Source organism: Rhinolophus ferrumequinum, chromosome 19 (assembly GCF_004115265.2).
Source record: "Rhinolophus ferrumequinum isolate MPI-CBG mRhiFer1 chromosome 19, mRhiFer1_v1.p, whole genome shotgun sequence".
Lineage (NCBI taxonomy): Eukaryota > Metazoa > Chordata > Mammalia > Chiroptera > Rhinolophidae > Rhinolophus > Rhinolophus ferrumequinum.
The window spans coordinates 49,650,153-49,676,301 of NC_046302.1; the positions used below are offsets into that span (position 1 = coordinate 49,650,153).

At 34.7% G+C, this 26,149-nt stretch overlaps 1 protein-coding gene across 3 annotated transcripts in view; it reads right to left on the minus strand.

Annotated features, from left to right (window-relative positions):
- PIGN (phosphatidylinositol glycan anchor biosynthesis class N) overlaps positions 1-26,149 on the minus strand; it is a 95,869-nt gene that overhangs the window by 68,543 nt on the left and 1,177 nt on the right. For all 3 annotated transcript variants that reach the window (XR_004421072.1, XM_033087633.1, XM_033087632.1), the window contains 10 exons: positions 25,037-25,100; positions 16,459-16,711; positions 13,782-13,903; positions 13,189-13,287; positions 11,312-11,418; positions 8,481-8,605; positions 7,024-7,154; positions 5,966-6,082; positions 3,572-3,612; positions 67-126 (listed from right to left, as the gene is read on the minus strand). Coding sequence is in view for 2 of the 3 variants with exons in the window: in XM_033087633.1 (XP_032943524.1) it covers positions 67-126; positions 3,572-3,612; positions 5,966-6,082; positions 7,024-7,154; positions 8,481-8,605; positions 11,312-11,418; positions 13,189-13,287; positions 13,782-13,903; positions 16,459-16,679 (1,023 nt within the window). In the remaining variant the exon portion in view is untranslated. The remainder of the gene's footprint in view (positions 1-66; positions 127-3,571; positions 3,613-5,965; positions 6,083-7,023; positions 7,155-8,480; positions 8,606-11,311; positions 11,419-13,188; positions 13,288-13,781; positions 13,904-16,458; positions 16,712-25,036; positions 25,101-26,149) is intronic.

Consider the following 26,149-nt stretch of genomic DNA (forward strand, 5'->3'; position numbering starts at 1 on the left):
AAGTAAATTTTACAGTACGATATATATTTTTTTTTATTCTGAGAATACAAAAATTTTATTCCTCACCACTGAATTAAGGGGAAAGGGAACTCCAATAAGAGAAGCCATCAATGGTGCAATATCAGCCTACAAACAGAAAAGGTTCAATTCTAAGAAATCTACAGACATCAACAAGAACGTTAAATAATTTCATGCAACCATATTTTGGAATATAAGCATCACATTCAGTATAATCCATTATCTTCAAACATTTATTTAATACACATTAGATACTGATCTCTAAAAATGTCATTTGCTAGAGGTACATGATCTTATGAAAAAATAAACTTGAAAAGGAACTATTAAGAGCTCTAAATGTAAAACGCACTAAAAGAAAAAGTTGCTCATCTTAGCAGCTAAGAACTTGACCACTTTATATAACAGTTTTTCAGTATTATGAAAAGGATGCCTTAACTAGACAAAAAAAAATAGCAACAGTAGACTTTAACTGGAGAAAGTATATATACCAACTAAAGAAAGAAAGAATGTATTAGAAGATTTGGCCAGCCAGTGAATCTAGAACAGGTGAAAAACCCAAGAAACTCTTTAGACAGAAGATCCCATTGTGGATAGCTCCCCCTCAAGCCCAGTTTCCCAGAAGAGTTGTTCGAGCTCTCTGTCGCCGTTTCTTCATCTCCCATCAGCCCTCAGTTCACTCTAACTTGATTTGACCTTTTATCATCCCCCAGACCAGTCTCCCTAAGAGAGCGAATAACCTCCATTTTTCTAAATCTAATTGCCTATTTTCATATTAGTCCTCCCAATTTTTCAGGCAGCAAAGTGCTTGGATGTCAGAATGTCCAGTTTCAAATCCTTGCTTGCAGTCTCTGAGACCTTGGGCAGGCCATTTAACCTTTTCAATGCCTCAGTTTTCTTATCAGTTAAAAAATAAATAAGTTTCTCCCTTCAGAGCTATGGCATGATCAAATGAGAATAAATTTATAAAGTGCCTGGCAATAACTGGTGGCTACCGACGCTGCTGCGGTTATTATAATTACCTGACCGCTCAGCGGCACGGTGGAGCCAACTCCCTTCCTGGCCTCGGTAACACCACACTCTGCTGGGCATCTTCAGCCACACTGGGTCTCCTTTCCACATACCTTCTCTAGTCCCCCACTGATAGTGGGAGTTTGGTCGCAGGCTCTCAATCCTTCTCACTTTTTACCATCTGGACTCTCTTTACTAAGTACTATCTCACAGAAAACTGGAAAATCCCAAGGGCTTGCTGATCACCCTCTCCTCTCCCCACAGAATTCACTGTTGGCCTCATCTAATCTGTTCTCCGTGCTACAGCCAGAGAAATCTTTGCACCAAAAATGAGATTCTGTCACTCTCCAGGCTTCAAACACTTCCAAGCTTTAGGATTATGTCCTTAAGGCCCAGAGGCCCTGCGTGTCCAGTACTACCTTTTTCTGCCTCACATCACACCACAGTCTCTGCTGCTCTGCATCCCAGCTTTCTTCCAGATCCTTAATATGCCATGGATCCTCTTTTCAGAGCTCTGTGCACATGTAGTGCTCCCTCTGCCTGAAGAGCCCTCCTCCTACCTTGGCCTGGTAACTCCTACTTATTCTTCAATCTCAGCTCGATCTTGAATTTCTCAGGAAGACTTTCCTGACCACACAGTCTACCAGATACAGGAGTGCCCCTTATCCACAGGGGATACCTTGCAAGACCCCCAGTGGATGCCTGAAATTGCAGATAGTACCAAATCCTACAGATACTGTTTTTCCCTACATATATATATATATATATATATATATATATATATATATATATATATATATATATGTACTTAACCTTTTCACTTAAAGGAAGTACTCCATGGCTTCTCTTTGGCATATCTGAGTGGCCAGCATCACTATTCTTGCACTTTGGGGGCCATTATTAAGTAAAATAAGGGTGATCTGAACAAACATACTGTGATCCTACAACAGTCCATCTGATAAGTGAGATGGCGACTAAGTGACCAATGGGTGGGGAGCATCTACAGCGTGGAGACACTGGACAGCAGGATAATTCACGTCCCGGGTGGGATGGAGAGGGACAGAACAAGATTTCATCACACTACTCAGAACAGCATACAACTTACAAATTCTGAATTGTTGATTTCTGGAATTTTCCATTTATTATTTTCAGGTCATGGTTGGCAGTGGGCAACTGGAACCATGGAAAGCGAAACCACTAATAATGGTGAGCTACTGGATATCCGTTCATGTTCTCATGGTTTCACAAGCCTCTTTTGTAGTACTTATCACAGCTATTTTATGTTTATTTGTATAATAATTTGATTAGTGTCTGTTCTCACCCTTAAAGTATAAGCTTCCCTGGACAGGGATTGTGTCTGCTTTTATTCGCCATTATATCTCTTACACAATGTTTAATGTTAACAATTTAACGTTAATGTTAATGCTTGTACAATGTTTAAATAATACTGCAGATATACAAAACATTGATGCAAGAAATGAATAGAGAAATTCTCACCTAATGTAGATGTGAAGTACGATTATTGAGAGAACAGCTGAACCTACATTCATTGTTTTATTATAACCCCATTATGGTGATAAGTAAAACATGTTCTTGTTTTACGGTCTTCGAGTTATTCCTATCCCTTTGACGGTATTTTTTTATTGCATGCAAATTAATAAATTGCTATTCTGATTTTACAAATTTTCATTTATTTGATTAATACACATCCATCCAGAGACAAGAAACCATTCTTAACATGCTGAGAAAGAATAGGCTTCTGCAACCACAGGCCTGAAAATGAGATCCTAGACCTTGGTTTATCCACCACAGGAAGGAGTATCAGCTGATGAGGTGACCTGGAGAAGATAAGATACTCCTGCCACTTTGGAGGCCATGTATCAATGATGCCATGCCTTCTACAAATAGTGAAGTTGGCTATTTACATAGTATATCTCAACAGTGAAAATTCTGTGCTTTCTATTTACAAATAATGTTACTAGTCTAACTTGATTAGGTTGGCCATGTATTTTCCACAATAAGGTTTCCAATATAAGGATAATTTATACTCTTGTCACTTTTTTCCCATTGCCTTTGTAGAGATGCTGGGTGGAATTCAAGATAAATGTGTATTAATAAAAAAGAAATGGTAACTGATATACTACAGGAAAGAAACCTCTAATGAGGTTTTATTAGATCTGTGTTTAAAGCAACTAAGCAAGGCAACCATAAGAAATCACAGAAATTTAACAAGCATGCAAATTTCAATTTACATAATAATTCTTTAATTAGCCAGTGTGATTTAGAGACAGTCTTCTTTCAGTTTTACTTGAGGATTTTTTAAATTTTGCCAAAAGAAAGATTACTTAGGTTAAAGTATTTGCACTGAAAGAATTTCCCTTGGTAATTGAAATGTTTTGAAAGATCCTTTACCATTGTTATTATTAATAAACTATTTTCAGGTGTTTTTTTTTGGTTTGTTTCTTTGTTTTTGTTTTTTTGTTTTTTGTCTAAACTTCTTATAAGAGATAATTAAATTTGAACATGACTAAATTGAAATGAATACCTGATTGATATCTTGCCTCTTCCAGTACCTCAATTTAGATTCTGAAAGACACAATCAGACACAAAAGCTGATGTTAAGATTAAAACAGAATGAATCATTTCATTATTATGAGGGGTCAATGCTTAAATAAAAACACAAGTACTGGAAAAGTCTATTTTCAGTCAAGTACTTGTGAACCAAAAGTGTGTTGTTTATTTTTAAAATGAGAATTTTAAAAGAATAACTGAAAAGTAAATATTTGGTGTTTTCTATGATGATTTATTAAACTTTTAAAATGCTCATTTGGATATAATTGTTTCAAAACATCAAAAGTCTAAAGTAGGAAAGATAAACTAAAAGGCACATGAAAACAACTTAGTATAACTACAACTAATTACAATCCTATTCCAGGGAGTTAGTTAATAAGGCAATTAACAGTCCATTAGTCAATCTACGTTTTCTTTGTTCTGTAATGGGAATTGCTTGCAAAATACTTAAAATTGTAGCTGTGATGCTCGTACAATCTTTAACCCCAAATGTTAAAACAGTATAGTGAGTTACTATGAAAATTGCCTTCAAAGATAATCTCATTCCCCCATTTTTCTACATATAAATTCAGAAATTTCAATAAACAGTAAACAAAATAATGGAGGCTATGTCTTGAATTAATGACTTTAATATATATTAATAAAAGGTTTCTAAGGTATTTTTATGATGAAATATCCTTTAATAAGATAATAAAGTTTAAGTTTTTTGCTACTATTAGTCAGCTACTAAAATTTCATACTAATCACTTGATTAGGAAAAAAATGAATATTCTCTTTCTTTGTAACTTAAGATACTTAATATTCATGTAAGAAAAACTATATTCTTTCTGTAATGATTCTTGAAGTCATGTGATTCTAAAACATTAATTCACTGAGAAATCAAATGCCAAAATACAAACTCCTAAATACAAACCTAGCTTGTATTTAGACCCAATCGAATCCATTTACTGCAGAGCATACGAATATAAAATGATACTACTGTTTCGGGAAACAGTTTGGCATTTGCAAAAAGTAAACATAGAGTTTCATATGACCTACTTATTCCACTTCTAGATATCTAGCCAAGAGAAATTAAAACATATGTCCACATAAAAACTTTCATACAAATCTTCATAGCAGCATTGTCCAAATAGCCAAAATGTGAAAACAACCCAAATGTCCATAAGATGACTGTATAGATAAAACATGGCACATACATCAATAGAATATTATTCAGCTATAAGATATAAACTACTGATTTATGCTACAACACAGATGAACCTTGAAAACGTTGTGTCATGTGGAAGAAGCCACAGACACAAAACAGCATACAGTGAATGATCCCATTTATAGGAAATGTCCAGAATAGGCAAATCCAAAGTGACAGAAAGTAGATTAATGGTTGCCAGGTAATGGGCAGAGGGAGGAATAAGGAGTGATGATAATGGGTATTATGAAATTTACCCATTTCCGCATTTGCGGGCATCATGAAATTAGACAGTAGAGGTGATTACATAATCTTGTGAATATAATAAAAACATTGAATTATACAATTTTAAAAATGTGAATTTTGTGGTATGAGAATTATACTTCAATAAAAAAATGAATGCAGTAAGAGAAAGCAAGTTTCTAGGGAAATTCTATTATACAAACCAAAAAGAGTCTTCTCTGATAAAAATCCCTATACAGAGTTTGAGTCCGAATCCCTGGAGAAGGTTTTAAAAAGAAAATTTCTAGTCTTCACCCAGACTCTTGGACTCAAAATATCTAGTGACAAGGTCTGGAAATATATATATTTTAAATCTGTATTTTTAACAAGTGCTTTGGATGAGTCTGATGCAACTAATCTGGAGCAAGGCACTTGAGAGGAATTCTTTTGTCCAATTAGTGAAACCTTTGGAACCCTGGAAAAAACCTTACCTTATAAAACAAGCAGAGCTCCAGGAAAAAGGAATCCCTTTCTTCATGGACTGAAAAGCAAGGGAAGCTTGGGCAACACAGAGAGACTTCAAAAGTACTAGAGACGGGGCAAAATCTGTCCAGTTGTGAAACGTCAATTATTGCATATGTGTACATATCTAACTGATAATCATTGCAGGTAAGATTTGACTCAGGGTTTCATCTAAATCCCAGTTATAATAAGGCATGTGAGAGAAAAATCAATAGTATAATTTATACTTGAACTTTTGTCAGGCAAATAACTGAAACTATATATTTCAAGCTGAACATTATAAACCAAATAACATGAACTATACAAAAGTAATACATAGAAATAGCAATTACACAATATCAAAATGAAAACTGTAACTTAAAAGTGATTTTTTAAATAAACTTTGGTTTTATTTTAAAATGTTATATTTATAAAAACAATAAAGATAGATGTTTATACCTTTTAAAAGTGTATCATCAAATTGCTGAGCTGATACTTTTTGGGGATACTTGATTCCAGCTCCCCAAGTGACAAAAGGAGTAAAAGTCTCTGAAGGATGACCAGCCCCATGGGAACCTACAAAGAAGACACCAAGAGTAATAAGTTTATGAGAACTAACTTATACCTAAATATTTTTTTAAATACTTAGTTTTAAAGAGTCAATCCATCTATAATTAATTCTAGCCACCACATACCCCCAGTGCTTGCAACTCTGTGTAACAATTAGTTTTAAAATATTTCCAAAGCAAGTCAGGGTATCAACAACAAACAGGCATAAACAAAAACAAAAGTTAGAATGTCTGTTGAGTGACTCTGGTTGAAAGAATAACAACAACAACAACAACAACAACAATAATAATAATGCTTGAAGGAGATGCCACCAGAGTAGCTCCAAAGGCAGAAAGAACAGAGATAGTGCCTTTGAGGAGTAACCCCCCACAAGACCCTGGCAGTTGAGGCCAGGTCTGCTCTGGAGAGGAAAGTATAGTCTCTAGATGTTTCTCTTCCAGGCCACTCTGGCTGGTGCAGCCCAAAAGCCCTTTACGAAGTGGAACCAGCTCCCTAGAATTCTATATTGTGATTTGGGGACCCAAACCTCACCATTGCCTTATTTAGCTCTCTTGTGCACGCACTGTGTTTGCCTTGGAAATCTCACAGGGAGGACAGGCTCATCTAGGGTAGATTTTCAGTAGTCTGAGGTCCCTCAAGAATAGTACCTTAACCTCATCCCATATGCCGTCGCATACAATTAACCCTAGGTGGATAAATAATAGGTACTTTTTTCCTCCCCATTTTTTTCTAATTGCTCATTTTAAACGAGAGTATATTCCTTCTATAGTTAGAAGATTCTTTATGTAAGATCAGTCTTTTTTACACTAACATTTTAAGCATACACTTCTTATGTGCTAGACACTTTGCATAGACTAAGACAGGCAATCCTCTTCAACATTATATCTGCAAGCTACAGTCACGACTACTTTAATCATGAAGTGCACAATGCTTCAAGACAGACTAACCCCAGTCTGTCATTCCATGGTCAGAGGTCAAGACAAATGCAGTTTTCTCGTCATTTCCATAAAACTCTTTAAGTAGGGACACAATTTCTTTAATTCCCTCATCAACCAGTTTAATATTGTCCTTATATTCCCTGTTTAAAAAGAAACAGAAGAACAAATTAAATTAGATCCATTTGGAAAAATAAAATGTTATGCAACATGAACTCATGACATTCAAAGTAACTCCTGAAATACTTCTGGGCTTCATTTTTAATATTTTAAAATCAGAGCTCTTTAGATTTATTAAAAATAATATTTTCTGTGTTTAAAGACGCAAAAGAATCTGAAATAGTTTTCAGAAATGGTTTACCGATGAGCAAATGCATTGTAATAAAGAGTTTTTAATTAAATCTCTCAAATGCAATAATGATGCCTTTCAAGTTCAGGTCTCTTACAGTGAAAACTATATTGTTCTTGCCACATAAATAGGTTAGGTCTCACTGTGTCAAGTGTAGAATATTTTCATGCCTTAGAGCAGAGGTGTCCAAACTGCGGCCCGCGCGCCAACTACGGCCCATGATCCATTGTTAATTGGCCCGCAGCAAATTCCAAAAATATATTTAGTTTACTTAAATAACAGGTGAGGCAATACGTACTTCACCTCGAGTGAGTGGCCCGGCTGTTTGTGTCTTTTACCGCATATGGCCCTTGGTGAAAACCGTTGAAAAAAGTTTGGACACCCCTGCCTTAGAGCATTTGTGACATAAGATAATGTAATGTGCTCTAATAAGTTTTGAACGAGTTATACTTAAGCTTTCCATACATGCACACTAAAACATGGCTAGGATGGCAAGGCTGCTGAACAAGGTATCAGTTAAAATGGTGCATCATGTTAAAGAAGGGGAGCCTGAGGCATTCGTTACTGGCAGGTCACCGATAGGCTTTACACTTACACACATCTAAACCAAACTCGAAACAAAGAGTAAAACTATAACATGGATTCTTCCTCTTTCCTATGGTCTGCAAAAGTGAGAAAAATATTTGCTATTCTATATAAGGAGTGCTCCTGAAATACAGTATATACAACTTTATTCAATTATTTGCTAGATACAATACGGATTAAATGGAACAAATAAGGAATAGCTAATTACATCTTTTTTGGTGATATAAATATTAACACCATAAAAATGCTTTTTACTTTAAGATTTACTGAATTTCTAAAATATATAATTTTTTTCTCTGCCTTGATAAATGAAGAATACAGGCTATATTTTACTTACATCAATGTGCAGTGTGGCCACAGCACATGTATTTTAGCTACTATATCATACCACATCTCGTATAATTGAGAGCTTAGTCTACTTTAGAGTATAAGTTCTGTTGTGATAATCACAAAGAAAACATTACAATACTTTAAAAGTTCAAACAAACAGCTGTTTCCCTCAAAAACAAGAAATTAAGTACAGCATTAAAATTACCTCGATGATGGTCGGTGAGCATGTCCATTTGTATCTATTCCCAATAAATGTAAGAAAAAAACTATTTTCTCTTCATTTAGTTTAGAAAACAAAGATTGGTTCTTTCTGGCAGCATGAAAGAATTCCTACGTGTAACAAATCAGTTAAAAGAAATTTAGTTCATTTATTTTATTTAAAAAGTCTCATGAAAACATTTAATTAAATTTATACATAACCATCAAATTATCTTATTTTGTTTAAATTTGTCCTCAGGCTTACCAACACAGTTCTTATTGTCAGTCGAGACATTTATGTTCAAATATGCAATGAGCTATTTTCTGTGGCCAAAAAGTAGCGATAGAAAGAAGTCTTAATTTCATAAAGATCTTGTAACACTGAATAAAATACAGCACATTGAAGAAACATTTTGACAAGAGCCAAAAAGAAAACAGTACTAGTAGCTTTAAGGGACTATAGAAGAGGGTTATCTAAGCTGAATAGGAAGCAAAGGGAAGTCATGGAAGACCTAGTACTAGAGGAGATAATGAATGAACTGAGTTTTAAAACGTAAATAGTGACAACATGGATGAACTTTAAGGATATTATGCTAAGTGAAATAAGCCAGTCACAAAAAGACAAACACTGTAGGATTTTATTTTATATGAAGTTCCATTTATTTGAAGAGTATTCAAATACATAGAAACAGCAAGTAGAATAGTGGTTGCCAGGGGCTGGAGGGGGAAATAAGGAGAAATTGTGCAATAGGTAGGTATAAAGTTTCAGTTTGCAATGCGAATGTACTTAACACTACTAGACCTGTACACTTAAAAATGGCTAGGATGGCAAATTTTGCTATGTGTATTTTACAATTTTTTTAAAAATTGTGAAGTAGAATTTGCATGGCTTTGTAAACTGTTTGGCTTGAATTGAGCACGAGTCTCTGGCCCGGGGAAGACCCGACTCCCTCTCTGGCCTTACCTCAAAGCCTGCTCTGGTGTCAGGGCTGCTGCCACACTTAACCCCTCCCCACTTGCAGTTCCTCAAATCCATTAGGCTGGCTCTTCCTTCAGAGCCCAAGATTTACCCAGTGCTGCTGACCTGAAATACTACTCTCTACATGCAATCCAGATCCATCCTTTACCTTTGTCTCGCATATTTCTTCAGCAATCATTTCAAAAATTCTCAGGAAAGCCTTCCCTTAACTGTTCAGTCTAGGTGAGAATTTTCTAAAGATATAGTCCCAGTCCCTATATTTTTCCTTCACAGTATTTACCACTGTTGATGATTTACTATTTTTGTTGTTACTTGATACACACACACACACACACACACACACACACATATATCATACTTTATGAAGTCATGGGCAAATCTTTTTTTCTGTTCACTATTATATCACCAACACTAGTGATGTTAAAATAAAGAAAGGAGAAAAGGCATAAAATCAGGCTAGCCACCAACTATATCTGCCCATCCACAAAGAATCAAATCCATCATTTTCAGACATGTTTAGTTATGCATATGAAATTAGAAGCCAAAGGCCTTTAAGCAGAGGTTAACATAAGCAGTTTATATTAAGAAGGGATAATTAGCAAAGGAATTCGTTAATTATTTTCTTAAAGAAGTTTTATTTAACTTGAAAGTATTCCCTGTTGACAAAAGTCTGTTAAATAAAAAAACAAAATTTCAAAGAGGAAGGATCCTGATAAAATAAATAGGATTTATCAAAAAATGTACTGAGAACTTAATTCCTGCTAAGTAAATACAAAGAAAAATGCAAACACATATTGAGGAGTACATTTACAAACAAATTAACAAAAATGACTATATTATGGAGAAGTCCACAATGTCAGTTCAAAAGGCACCATTGGTAAAAAGAAGAATCATTTAGGGTCAATCAATGAATGCTTCTTACAACAGATAAATTATGAGGTGTAATTTGGAAATGAGAAACAATGGATTGATAGAAAGGAGAGAGCTAATAGCCACAAATGAGATTTTCCCACACTCTTGGATGAATTTTGATTGGATTCCTAGTGAAACTGTGATAACTATCCTACCAAGTATTCAAAAAACTCTTATTTCTTAAAGAAACACATAGATATTATTATGACTAATTTTCTCATTTGATTTTACTTATCGAATTTTTTTTAAAGTATAATTTTAAATATACTTTATGTTATTATAATTGGCTTACATTTAAACAGCATTTTTCTTTTTTTCTTTTTTTAAGTTTATTGGGGTGACAATGATTGGTAAAGTTACATAGGTTTCAGGTGTACAATTCTGTAATGCATCATCTACATATCCCATTGTGTGTTCACCACCCAGAGTCAGTTCTTCCATCACCATGTATTTGATTCTGTTTACCCTCATCTACCACCACTACCCTCATCTACCCCCCTTACTCTCTGGTAACCATTAAATTATTGTCTGTGTCTATGAGTTTTTTAAACAGCACTTTTCAAAAGGCTTTCATACAGCTCACATGGTGCCACTACTGTAAGAGACTGGTTCTATGGTCAACGAAAGATCAAGCTTTACCTAGGATGATTCAGCAGACTAGAAATAAATTACAGGTTAATTGAATTCCAAACTAGGGCTCACTTTACTGTCAGAAACACGTAATTTAAAAAGGTTATCTTTTTAAAAATTACTTTAAAAACTTCCATTAGTTGGTTATTGTAGAATGTATAATTTCTTAGAATGCAGTCTTTTAAAAATAGTGTGCTACAATATAGAACTTTTACATTCACACAAGCAGAAAACAAGATGAATCTACTAACAAATCCCTTTCTAGCACTTTAAGTAGAAATATGTGTGCTGTGCATTAACCGTTCAATAGCACGCACCTTAATCTTATCAAAAACCCATGTATCCAGTTTTGTTACATCCTGGGCACCAAAATCCTCATCATTAGCATCATAACTATATGCAAAAAAATGGTCTCCCGTAGCACCTGAAAAGGAAATTTGGGGGAAAAATTTTAACAATCTTTTAAACTGTCATAAATGTGAAATAGTAATTTAAAGATTTTTGTGAGTAACCAGAATTTTTCACAAAGCATTTTGTGTTACGATGGGGAAGAGAAAGATGGAAGAATAATTAACATTTATTTTATGTACCATGCTTTGCACTTTAGCACATGCTGTCAGTTTTTGTTTTCACAATAACATATTTTAATTTTATAGATACACTACATATAAGTTAATTCACTTGCCAGACTGACAACGCTAACACACAAAACTCAACACCAAAGTTTGTCTCCCTATAAGGATTAAACTAGTCAAAAATTTTTTTGTGTTAGGATATTATAATCTAAAATAGATGAAGTCATTTAGTTTACAAACTTCTTAAAACAAGAAGAAAATTCAAATATTTCACTTTTCTTATTCATAGACTATGTATATATTTCTCAATATAAGGGAATAAATTTTGCTTATTGCCAAACCGTTTCATGGGATAAAAAAAATATATTAATCTTACACATTTGCAAGACTATTAAAATCTAATCAACTGAGTGAATTTCTGAGATAGGCTCTCATAGATCATAAGGAAGAGATAAAACGACAATCTCTTACAGCGTCAGTTTAGCGGTGCTGACACTATTTCACTGCTCAGCCATTCTACCTCTCACGTCCTAAGTAAAGATCTGAGTGGGTTTGTTGGTTACCATAAAAAATGGAATATTCCTATTGGACTGTCTCTGATTCAGACATTGGTCCTGTCCTATCAATTGTAGCCAGAAGAAGACAGGTAAGTTTAGTACGCCATAGCAACTTAACCCATCCTCACCACCACCAGTCCCCACAAAAGCTAAACAGCTTTCAAAAAAAGGGAGTACATAAATGGCAAGCCGTATGCAGTTTTGGGACCTGCCCTACCTAATAATGTTCTATGAGTGTCATACATAAAATTCTGAGTATGTATTTTGCTTTCAAGACTTAATAATCTTCAATACTTCCCATTATTATAATTACACCCATGGCTAAGTATAATGTTACAAAACCTTTTCATTAAATGAAATGCCCAATCATTCTGCTCCCACTAAAAGGCATTTAATGATATAAAATTGAAATAAAATCCAAATGATTTTAGGAAGTAATATAAAAGAATTTTCTAATCTAGACATGTTTTCATGCTTGCACATTCATGCACAGAAACAAACACAACAAATCCAAATGGCATGATCTGGAATATATGAAAATGGGAATTCTAAATATAAATTTCACATGTAAATCTTTATGTGACTATCCACCAACTTCTTCATAATTTATCAGAGTAAAATGAACCAGACATCACCATCATGGTCATGAGGAGCTATGAGATAAGCCCTTTGCTAAATGTTCCACATGAGTTATCTAATTTAATCCAAAAATAAACCTATGAGGTAAAAATTATCATCATATTTACAAAATGGAAAACTGAAGTTCAGAGACGTTATCTAATTTACCCAAGATTATAAACTGTTAAATGTTAAAGCCATATACCATTTCATCAAATCCAGGACACTACTAACAAGTGTATGTGCCAGTATTTCAAGTACAACTAAGAAGGAAAAATCAAATTGACGTGTCTTTCTATTGTAATACACATCCCTATTTAAAAAATGTTAAATATGTTAAAACATGTATCTCAAAACTCAATAAAATATAGTAAGAAGTAACTATAAATTACCATATTGATTTACTACCTATTTAACTGAGGAAATATAATCAATGACTCTTACCTTTAGCAAACATGGACAAGATATCTGGACTTCCCCAGCTCCACGTGTACTTGCTTTCATTAAAAAGAGAATCAAATTCTACAGGATTTTCCTTCCATCCTTCAGGTAATTGAGACAAAAAGCAAATAACAATAGTAATATATACATGGTGAAGCATTAGGATAGCCCCTGAAGAAGAATTCTTCAAATAAAACAAGGAGGATTAATTGCAGAATAGATGCAAAACTAATAATAGATTTTATGTTACATGTGTTATGCCACAATTTTTTTTAAAAGCTTACAATAGAAAATTTACTTCTTATTAAAATACAGAATTATTTTTGAACTTTTGAGAGTTAACATCTAGGAAAACCATGGATCCATCCAATCATATTCTTTCAATAGCACAGAAGGAAACAAGACTAAAGCTTAGTTCTTGAATCAATACCAGTGTGTTGATGTGAGAAAGGCCTACTAAAATACTTGTCAAAAGTACCTCAAAACATGCTTTACCTGTGTCATGATTCAACGAGTGTTAAAGAAGCCATATTTACAAGTATACAACCAATTTTTGTGATTGATTATGTGACAAAAATTGTGTAAACAGACAATACCTTTGGCAACTGCACTGACATCTTCATAAAACCCAGCTATCAGGGCTACATGACCTGGCCGAGATTCAGTTGGCACACGTGTATGAGATATCCCCCAGCTGCCTTCATGCATTATGATATTCCTAAAAGATATTACAGATGAGTACTTAACATAGACTGTGATTGAATGCTCTGTTAAGGCTTTAGAAAAATAAGATTATTACAGGAGTCAAAACCAAAAACGTGAGTCAAAATTTAAGAAGGAAAGAAATGTTTCTAATCCAGCTGAGCCCAGTCCTAGCTGAGTCCCCACCAGTTCAGTAGCATCAGTGAGCCCAGGTGGACGAACAAAGAAGCACCCAAGCACTGCACAGAATCATGAGACAAAATACACCACTGTTGTTTGAAGCCACAAAATATTGAAATCGCTTGTTACATAATAAATAATTGATATACATAACATTATCCTATTGATGTTAAATTTTATTAGGCGTGATGTTTGTATTATGGTCATGAAGGAGAAAGTCCTTGCTCTTAAGAAATACACGCTGAAGTGTTTAGGGTTGAAGTGTCATGATTATCTCGCTTTCTAATTATTCAGGAAAAAAATTAAGCGTGTGTGTGTGCATGTGTGTACTGAGAGCGAGAATGCAAATATGAAAAAAGTTAAAAACTGTTAAATCTACGTTAAAGGTATACAGATGTGCCTTATATAATCTTTTATTTGTAAACTTTCCTGTACTTGAAAAGTTCTCAAAATAAAAACTAAGGGGTTAAATTATATCCCTAAATTTGAGATTAAAACAGGCAAAATGTTTCTTTTGCTAAAATGTATCAACATTAAATTATATCACAATGATTTGTAAAATTTGGGGAAGCTAAACCACCAGTAATGCCACTGCAGGTGAAAGACCAGCAGACAACAAGTTATAAAACATGGCAGTGGTAACATTTTTCAAGCTAAACTCTCAACTCTCAAAATGTTCTGTAGAAAAGTATCTGGTAAAAGATATTTTGGTAAAATACCAAAGATATTTTGGTAAAATACATACATAATAAGTAAAAGCTTGAAAACTATTGAACTATATGCTAAGAGAAATATTTTTTAACGTTAGTTATATAATGAAAACTGAACTTAGAAAGAGGGATGTATAAAAAATTTGCATACTTGTTTAAAAACATTTTTGATCAGTTCAGATTATATTTTAAAAAAAAATAAGGAACAAATAAAAATAAAACCTTTGAAAAACAGGTTTAGAAGCAGCTAGAAGATTCCTGAAATTGCAAACACGCAATGGCATACAACACAGGCCCATCAACTGGGTGAGCCCTTGGCCCACTACCTAACACCCAACGCAGTAGCAAGTGCTACCAGAAAAGCTCATCTTTTCCTTAACAACCAGCGTATTTTTTTATCTTCTTAATTTTGCAATGAACTATATTTCTCTTTTCTTTGGCAACTAAGAAATTGATCCAACTGTTATCACCCAATTTTCAAAATTATTTGTAGGAATTTGTTACACATTTTTATATATTGAATTTACCCCTGGTTTGATCTTATTTTCCTACTGCCCTGAGTTGCTCATTTATTTATTTTTATCCTTTAGCATGTTACACGTTTCTTTGAGCCACCATGAATTTATTTCTGGAAATTCAACATAGAATTCAAGTTTGTTCACTATTACCGCAGTCAACAAATACCAGAGGTGCCAAACAATGTATACACTTTTTAAGAGATGTTATCTATACTCAAGCAGGAGTTTGCCATAATCAGAAGTGTCTGGACGCTGATGGTAACCGCTTTGAGCACCTCTTGTCATTGCAGAAGTCAAATGTGACTTGTATTCATCTTTTGTTATCGGTATATATTGAGTGTTACAATTAATACAGTTTTTCCTTTCTTAAAATGTGTATACATTTTTTTTTGTCACCCTCTGTATTGATTAATTGCCTACTATGTTCTAGCAACTGGAGCTAAAGTAATGTAAAATACAGTCCCAGCCTTCATGGAACTGGCATATGTTACATACTATAAAGAAAAACAAAACAGGGTACAGGGATAGAAAGTAATGGTGACAGTTGGGGGTGGGGGAAGATAGAATATTTTAGATCAATTTCCATTTGAACTTGAGTTTTAATCTCTCCATAGCAGCACTCAGAAGGGCTTTTGAGGGGTTTGCCACTAATGAGGAAAAACACAAGTGTGGGAACCCCTAAGTCAAAAAAAGTAAACATTTCTTTTCAAGGTCACTTAATAGAATCTAAAATGACATGAAACAGTGATGGGGACTTGGAAGGGCTTTAGTATAGAAGGTGTACTTTGAGTGGACGTCTATAATATTTTGTAGTTAAACATCATTGTAATTGGCAATTCATTAATATTTATGCCTGGCATTACTTTAAAAATTTAACAGGCTTATGTTGTAAGAAAAAGATAATATAGTGCATTGTAAGCCATGTTTGGGAAATTAGGACAAGTTAGGCCAAGCAGCTAAAGCCATACATTTCAGTTCACCTGTTACCAACTTCCACAACCGAAATAACTCCCAGGTGGAAGTAAACGTGCTATTCTTAAGACAAAGGCAAACGTATTTGTAACCTTCTTTCTTTCTCATCATCTCTCCTGTGCCCCACCTGATGAGGTAAGCAGTATCCGGACATTTTCCAGAGATGTCTTTGTTCCAGTTGCCATGCTTACCTAATAAATGGAGCTCTAGGATTTCCATTTTCATCGAATTCATAAAGTGCATCTGCTCGCAGGCCATCAGCAACGAAAAGCACTAATCTTCTTGCTGGAGGAGGCAATGCTGTAAATTGTGGAGTCATCCCATGAACCAGAGGGGATGTAAAATAAATGTCAAAGATGGAGGCGAAGAACACAAAATGCACGAGCAATCCCACAGTGAAGAAGAGCAGCATATCCGGGGCAAGCAATTAACCTTCGAGAAAAGCTGCAATAGGGAGCAAAATTAAATTTGGGTAAACCTTAATGCAATTATATATTTTCACATATCTTGATGACTACATGTAGATTGAACATATTATTTTAAAATATTACTTAAGTCACAACTTCATTTAGGGTGGTAACAATAAACATTATTTAATGAGATAATACTGAAATAAAATACATGATAAAGTACACTCGAGCAAAAAGAAAATGTTCAAGTATAATAAGAAATTAGCTCCAATAAACGAATTATAATAAAATTAAGTGTGTACTAAGCTCATAAAAACTAACATAAGATCAAAAACAAAGAAAGAATTAAATGAGTCCTAAACAAATTAGGGCTCGGTCAAATCAAATCCTGTATAAAACAGAAAATATAACTCCTGGTGTTCATGGCTGCCCAAATGATGACAACCATTGATATTCTCAGAATTTTAACATCATCTAAATGGGTGTGGATTTTTTTTTTTTTTTTTTTGACTTTTGGTTATCAGCTCAGGAGACTTCTAGCTTCTCTTGACTATCACATCAAGTTAAGCAGACAACAGGCATTTTTGCCCTGTTAACTAAATTATAGGAAGAAAAAGTAGGTAAATTTTATCTGTGCTTCAGAAAATTTGCACTCATTAAGGGAATACTTTATTTTAGTTCCCTGAACCAATACCAAAAAGGTTCCATTCCCTCATTCAGTAAGTTCTGTGTACATATTACGTGCATAATTATGTGCAGGAGTTCTACAGAGAACACCAAGAAGACACAGCCACAGATCTGATGAGTTTACAAAACTGAGGGAGGGGAAAACCAAGCAACGTGAAACATTTGAATAATAATACTGTAAGACAGTATATGCCATTAACTGGCAAAATCAAACTGTCCATGGGAGCGCATCTGAAGCCAGTCTATAATTTGCTTTTGTTGGTGAATCTCTGCAGATTAAAACCAATAACAACAACAAAGTATTCTAACCTGTTTTCCTGTAATGTAACTGCGTTAGTTACACATAGTGACCCTTGGCTGAAAAACACCAAAGATGAAGTAATTTTAATTAGATTACATCCTGAAGAATTACGTCATGGAAAGAAAGGGCGGCAAAAAACTGAAACACTGGGGGAAAAAACCTTATCAAAGTCAAGCACATCATAAAAAAAATTATTTTTATATTAAAAAAATAAAGAAAAAATATTCTGCAATCCTTATAAGGTAAGACTATCAGAATAAATATTCTGCCTTTTCTAATATATATGAGCTTCAATTACACAGCAAATACCATCTTAATGGCATTCTGAATATAAAACAATCACTGTGTAAGTGTGGAAAATAAAGAAAAATTACCTATAATTTTACCACATAAAGAAAAAACTATTAATAGTTTCTTACAGTTTTTCTCCTATCTACATTTTTATAGAAGCTCACGTTTTATATATTGATTTTTTCCTTTATTATATATTAACATTTGTTATTTAAAAATACTCTCCCCACACATCATTTACCTTTCTCACACTCTATTCTATGGGTGCATCTTAATTTTCCTGACCACCCCCGTGACGTTTTTTCCAATTTTTCACCATTAAAAGTATCAGTGTGACAAATCTAAATTTACATGTAATTTTTATTCTAACTTTTTAAACATTTCATGTGTTTAAGATACACATGTGCCATCACTAAGTCAAAGGCTATGAACATTTTTAAGGTTTTTTTTATATACTGCATAAGGAAACAATTTTTTCAGCTGAATACTGACTCTTCTAATGATAATTTAATTTGATTAAATACTTGCAATATATATTTCTCTTCTTTCTTACCTCGCAAACCCTCCTAAAGAAAAACTCATCACTTCAAATAGACATAGTATAACTAAATTTGACGAATTAAAAAGAAACATTGAATAGAATATTCCAAATGACAAGATTTCAAATGAAGAAATTATTATTATCATCAGTGTTGCAAGAATATAGAGTGTGGTCAACTTTGTCAGATACACTTAAATATTGGAGGATAAGAACAGGAGCAAAGAGTGATTTGGCCACTTGAAAGCTCTTGTTATCCTTATTGAGAAATTTTAACACAGCAGTGGAAACTGAGCCTATTTGAAAAGTGAATGGGAGGTGAGGGAAGGAAAGAGTGGAATGAGAATAGCTCTTTGGGAGAATGATAACTGAAGAAAAATGAAAATTGATGCGGGGGCCAATAGATGGCTTTCCTCGGCTAGGAGATACTAGATTTCTGTACTGAGGAATGATTTAGAATATAGAAAGAAGCTAATGATGCAGCAAAAAGCTAGAATAACTGCTTAAAAATCCTTGTGAAAGCCAAAGATGGAACCGAGAGCATTAGCGGAGGAGGTGGCCTCCTTCTGGTTTGCCTGGGACCTTCCTACTTTTGGCACTGAGTCCTGCATCCCGGAAAACCTCCCAGTTCCAAGCAAACTCTCTCTGGGTTCTTTGGTGGGCTCTTCACACGGCAGGCTTCTTCTCATCTTTCACGCATCTTCTCAAATGTCTTGCCAAATAATGCATAACCTCAATCTGTTCATGGGAATGTATCAGACAGACCCAAATTGAGAGACAGTCTACAAAATAATGGCCCAGTAATTTTCCAAAGTGTCATGGGCATGAAAGACAAGCAAAGATGGAGGAACTGTCATAGAATGGAGGTTGAAGAATAAATAGAGGTGTGATCAAAAAATATGGTGAATGTCTAAATAAAAAATTTATTACAGTAAAAGACACATTGCCATTAATCCCCTCAAAATACTCCCCTTTGCTTCGAACACACTTATCCCATCATTCTTGCCACTTCTGAAGCAGTTCTGGAAGTCCTCTTTCGTGAACGTCTTCACTTGTGCTGTCATGGCTGCCATGATGTCCTGAATCAATTCAAAACATTTACCTTTCATGGTCATTTTGACTTTGAGGAAGAGCCAGAAGTCACATGGTACCAGATCTGGTGAATAAGGTGGATGAAGACACACCGTAATGTTTTTATTTGACAGAAATTGCCGTATACCAGAAGCAATGTGTGACACGGAGCCTTTCCATTGTGATGACAAAATACAGTGAATATTGCTACTGAGCACCATCCAAACAGAAAGGCAGGGATCTTCAATACGGGATCTGCGCGTCGAACCTTAGTGTGTTTCCCTGAAAATAAGACCCACCCGGACAATCAGCTCTAATGCGTCTTTTGGAGCAAAAATTAATATAAGATCCAGTCTTATTTTACTATAAGACCGAGTCTTATATAATGTAATGTAATATAATATAATACCGGATCTTGTATTAATTTTTGCTCCAAAAGATGCATTAGAGCTGATGGTCCAGCTAGGTCTTATTTTCGGGGAAACACGGTAACAGTGTGTGACAAGTTTCAACTTGTTCGGTGCAGTCAGTCGGGTGTGAGCTACAGTTGAGAGAAGGTGTGTTTTAAAGTGTGCCGTAAATCATCCTCCATCATGACAATGCTCCATGTCACACATCACTTCTGGTATACGGCAATTTCTGTCAAATAGAAACATTACGGTGTGTCCTCATCCATCTTATTCACCGGATCAGGCACCATGTGACTTCTGGCTCTTCCCCAAAGTCAAAATGATTCAGGACATCGAGGCAACCACAACAGAGCAACTAAAGACATTCAGGAAAGAAGACTTCCAAAACTGGTACAGAATGTGGCAAGAACAATGGGACAAGTGTGTTTCAAGCCAGGGGGTGTGTTTTGAGGGGGATTAATAGCAATATGTCTTTTACTGTAATCAATTTTTTTTACTTAAACATTCACCATGTTGTTTGATCACACCTTGTAGTAAGGTAAATGATTGTTTTGAAAAAGAGTTATTTTGGGGCCGGCCTGGTGGCTCAGGCGGTTGGAGCTCCACGCTCCTGGCACTGAGGGCTGCTGGTTCAATTCCTACATGGGCCAGTGGGCTCTCAACCACAAGGTTGCCGGTTCAACTCCTGAGTCCCTCAAGGGATGGTGGGCTCCACCCCCTGCAACTAAGATTGAACACAGCCCCTTGAGCTGATCTGCCTCCTGGATGGCTCAGTTGGTTGGAGCGCGTCCTCTCAACCACAAGGTTGTTGGTTCGACTCCCGCAAGGGATGGTGGGCTGCGCCCCCTGCAACTAGCAATGGCAACTGGACCTGGAGCTGAGCTGTGCCCTCCACAACTAAGACTGAAAGGACAACAACTTGAGGCTGACCGGCACCCTCCACAACTAAGATTGAAAGGACAACAACTTGACTTGGAGAAAAGTCCTGGAAGTATACACTGTTCCCCAATAAAGTCCTGTTCCCCTTCCCCAATAAAATCTTAAATAATAATAATAATGTTTTTAATTTAAAAAAAGTGATTTTAATTTTTCCCTACGTGTGCACATGCATGTATGTAGTAGGTTATATAGAAAAATGTATTCAAACTATTTCATGTAAAAATAAGTTTGAAAGCCATCTATCTCTATTAAGTGGAATTGCATGAATAAATGGTTATTTTCAGCTTTACAAGACAGTAGCCATTGTGTCCATAACAATTTACATGCCCACTAGCAATGTACGAGAGTTCCCCTCATCTCTAAATGCCCACAGTTGCCTAGTATTGTCATACTAACCTTATGCCAACCTAAACAGGATGAGATGGCATCCAGTTGTTTGAGTATCTATTTGCTTGATTACTCGTGAGGATGAACCTCTTTTCATGTTTTGTTTGCCAGTTGGGTTTCCTATCCTTTCAGTTGTGTGTTCATATCCTTTGATTAAACTGGGTTAGGGTTCCTTGGCTTTTTTTCTTCGACTTGTACATTATAATTATATGTGTATGTATGTCTATCTCTCTCTATATATATATATCTAGGTATACATGTTCATATATCAATTTGTTTATAATGCTTTCTGTTAAATAGAAATTTTATAACTTTAATACAGTACAGTTCATCAAACTTATCCTTCTGGACTAAGAAAACTTAGAACTAAATTCTAATAGCTTAAAATTTTTGCATTTCACCTGTTATTGTTTGTATTTATTTGTACGTGGTGTAATATAGAGATCTAATTTTATGTTTTTAACCAACTTGACAGACATATTAGTATAGCTACCACTTTACAATTTAAGACAAATTCCACATCAGATACAGACACAGGTAAAAAACTTTAAACTCAAATCTTGGCCTTTGCTATTTATAATAAAAAATGGAAACAATATCCAACTAGAGGATACATTGTATCCAACAGATACATTGTTTATTCTGTGGATGGAAAAAAAGGGTTCTACTGAAAGTAACCTCACAGGGTGGTCTAATTGTAAATACCTAACTGGGCAGGTCATGGTGGGTGGTGGTCAAGCCTCTTTGCCTTCAAGCCCTGTCAATTGTTTCTGTGCATCTAGGTTAACACACCTTTGAAATGCCTCCAAAACCATCCTCAAGAGAGAGCACATCATCTTGTTAACTATCCTGTAAGCCATTCAGAGTCTTGCTTTCTCCCACCTTCATGTAATCTACCTTCCCCTCCCTTCCTAATTCCAAATGCATAAAAGAAGCTGCAAACTGTCACTCTGAGAAGCATTTTTCTCAGTCTGTTCCGATTTCGCTTCCGCTTCCAGGTGTATCCTCTGTTTGGCTCAAATAAATTTTGATAAAAGTTCTCTACAGGTTTGGACATTCTTACATCAATAATTCATAATGAAATAGCATGAAAAAAATGAATTAAGCCACATCTATGACAAGAATACATCTCACAAATACAAAGCTTAATACAAAAACAAATTTAAGGCATTGACTGCCCTTTTCTCCCCAATACCGACAAACTTCTTGTAAATATTGAATATAATCTCTTTTAACCCGACCACCTGATTCTCAAACAATTTAAATTGAGTCTTTGTTTCCATCACACCAGAAAGAATGCTTTCAGTAAGGTAGCCAATGCTGCAAAATCCAATGGCTATTTTTGAGCTTTCACCTTCCACGGCTCACGCACCCAATTTGTCTTTGTTCTAACCATGTAGTTCTCATTTCCTGGCTTCTGTGAACATTATTTCTTCGGTTTCCCTCCTATATCTCTGAACAACATAGAATGGTCTCTATCTGGTCACTGAATTTTGGAGTTACTCAACACTTGATCACAGGCCCTCTTCTCTCCTCACTCTATATCTGTTTAGGCATTTTTAATCATACCCTTGGCTTCAGTTATCACCCATATGCAAAAGTCTAAACAAATTATAGCTCCAAATCCATATCTGGAACTCCAACCTTGACACATCCATTTGGATATTTCAAAGAAATGCAAACTAGGTATGTTTACAACCAAACTCATGATATCACCACCCACCATGAGCTCTGTTTAGATATGAGCCCTCCTAACTCCCTAGTGTTCACAATCTCAGATGACACCACCTTCTACCCAGGTATGCAAATCAGAGAACTTGAAGTCATTCTTTATACCCTATTCTTCTGCGGCATAGCCATGCATTATTTTTTTGTTTTGCTTTTTCCCAATGTAAATCTGAACATTGCACCCCTTATATAAAACCCTTCAGGACTTCTCCCCCATCCTAATCAAGACTAAGATCTTTACTACGACCAACAAGGTCTTACATGGACTGGCTTCTGCCCACTTTTCTAACCTTGTCTCAGCACTCCCCCTTGCTTTATGCCATCTCACCACACTGGTCCTCTTTTTATTTCTTTACATATCCCATGCTTCCTACTGCTGTAAGATCTTCATGGGTACAATTGATCTCCACAGAATGCTCTCTTACCCCACTGCCTAGTAACACTTGCTTGTACTTTCAGGCATCACTTCCTGGAGGGCTATGCAGTCTAAATAAGAAACCAAAACGTTTTTTACTTCAGTTTATAATTACTGTATTTTTTTGTGTATAATGCACACTTTTTTGCCCAAATTTGTGAGGGAAAAATAAGAATGTGCATTATACATGGGTAGTACTAATTCCGTATCTATATAAATGTTTTTATTTCTTTTATTTATGTTTATGAATTAAAAGTGTAACTCTAGAAATCAATAATGATATCCGTATGCAAACTAATACCCTGGAATACGATTATCAGTTTTGTTGAACTTACGACTAACTTGCAATGATGAAGAGTTAGCCTTCTATGATGCGTTAATATCGTAAGTTTGTTACCAGTACATAAATTTCTTGCAACTGTATCTGTTCTTGTATTTTGTAACTATTTGTTACATAAATTTCTTCTACCATAATATGTTAAAAAATAAATGTTAAAATTCCTTTATAGTACAATAAGTACCTAAATGTAAACAAATAAAAATTTGAATCAAAAAATTTAAAACGAAAGATTTTTTTCCCTGAAATTTGGGCCAAAAAAGTGGGGTTGCATTGTACATGGAAGCATATTATACATGGCAAAATACGGTAAGTAGCTATGTGTTTGATTATTTGGATTACTGTCTGTCTCTATCACTTAACCATAATTTCATGACAGCAAGACAAGGCTTCTCCATCGTTCATCACAATCTCAGGAATTTAGTAAGGACTCAAATGTTTACTGAATAAATTATTTAGGATTATCATTTCAAAAGTACATGTAATATGCACTATTGCCACTAGAGGCTGCCTTGCTTCTCTTTTTATTCCTCCGGAACATATCCATGAGAACTGTGAAGATTCATGATACATTAAAAAGACACGAAGCTTTTATGCTTAAGTCATTTACTATACATAAAATCGCAGAGATTCCAAATTTCATCCTTCACATACTACTTATTGTATTATTGCCAAACTCATGTATATTAAGCAATATTATTAATATTTCTCTTTAAACAGAATCACACTTTATTCAGATGTATTGAAAAAGAAAACTTTGTCATGTTTGAATCATCTAAAAACTTCTCAGAATAAATGAATAACTGTTAAAGATTTTGAAAAGCACATATGCATGTACCAATAAAAGTTTATGCCCATGGAATGCTTACTACACATTTAAAAAATCAGACATTTCTAAAACTTTAATCAACCAAACCTTGCATTTAAAATGTTCTTGGGGTTATTTTGAAGACTATTAAAGCCAAAAATAATTTTTAAACACTAAAATGATTGAAGTACTTGAAAAAAAGCAATCTTACATTTTCAGCGCTAAGATACAAACTGTAATGACTATCCTGATTATTCAATGAAACATTAGCTGTAAGACCTACGTTAATGCAAATCTTGCTAAGCAGGAAAAAAATTCCCAAAATATTAATAATAAATTATTTTAAGTAGAGATCAGCAATCATTAATATTCTAACACATACTACTTCTTAAACATTTTTAATTGATAAATAAACCTGTATGTATTGTGGGGAATAAAAGTACTTACTGAGAAGACGGGCCAGTTGATTGTTATGGTTGGAAGGTCACAGAAACAAGTCCATGATTAGAGGCTATGAAGTAGAAACAAGAAACTGCAGATTTATATAGAAAGCCAATCATGAAGAGCTTCTACATCCAACTTCTTACAACTCTCTGAGGAAACATATTTTACTTCTATTTTCAACTTTAGAAGTCAGACCCTATTCCCTCTGGTCTCTGCTGACTAAATTGCTTTTTCCAGCTTCAGCTGTTAAATAGTTGATATTTATTTTAAAATATTCTTAATATAAACTAATATTGCATTAATTGATAACTGACTATAAGAACACCTTTTATGGTATACTAAGTACCAGGCACTGTGAGAAGCATATTCCTAATTCTGTGTGCTTTCCTTATCTCCTTGACAGATAGATGAATGTAAGTGAGGCTGAGCGAAGTTAACTAACTTTTTTAATGTCTCACAACAAATAATTGGTATAACTGTGATTTGAATTTTAGGCAATTCCACCTGATAAGAGCAATCCTCTTCAGGGACCCTAAGTGCAGGAGGTTTCTAAAATTCTTCATTACAGAGATGGAAATATTGTATATAAAGTGTCCATTTCTAATCATGCCCTTTCCGTGCCATTCAGTAATCCCTCCCATTCCTCCATTCCAGAAATTGGTTCCATTTTCAATTTCTATGGCAAACTCAATTACCGTAAAGATCAGCAATCCTTTTTTGCTAAGAAATATGTAACAGAATACAGCATGAGCTATTCTATGCTACTTTTCTAAGATCAAGGATTATTTTAATGTTTTTCTTCAATAAATGGCACAGAAAAAATATTTAGAATTTGAACATTAGGAGTTAATGTTCTACAATTTTTTTTTAAATTCTTAGTACTAACAATGAAAAAACAACTTCTAGCAAAAACAAAACAAAAAACCCAAAGCCTTATTCAAATGAAAATTGTAGTTTACTGAGCCTGGGTGAACTGAAATTACAGCCTACATTTAACTGTTGGCATACCTTTACATGTAAACCAATAACCTGACCTACCAGGTTATATAAGAATGCTCTATTTTAATTTTTCCACAGAGCTAAAGGAGATACTTTACTGCTTCAATGTAATATGTA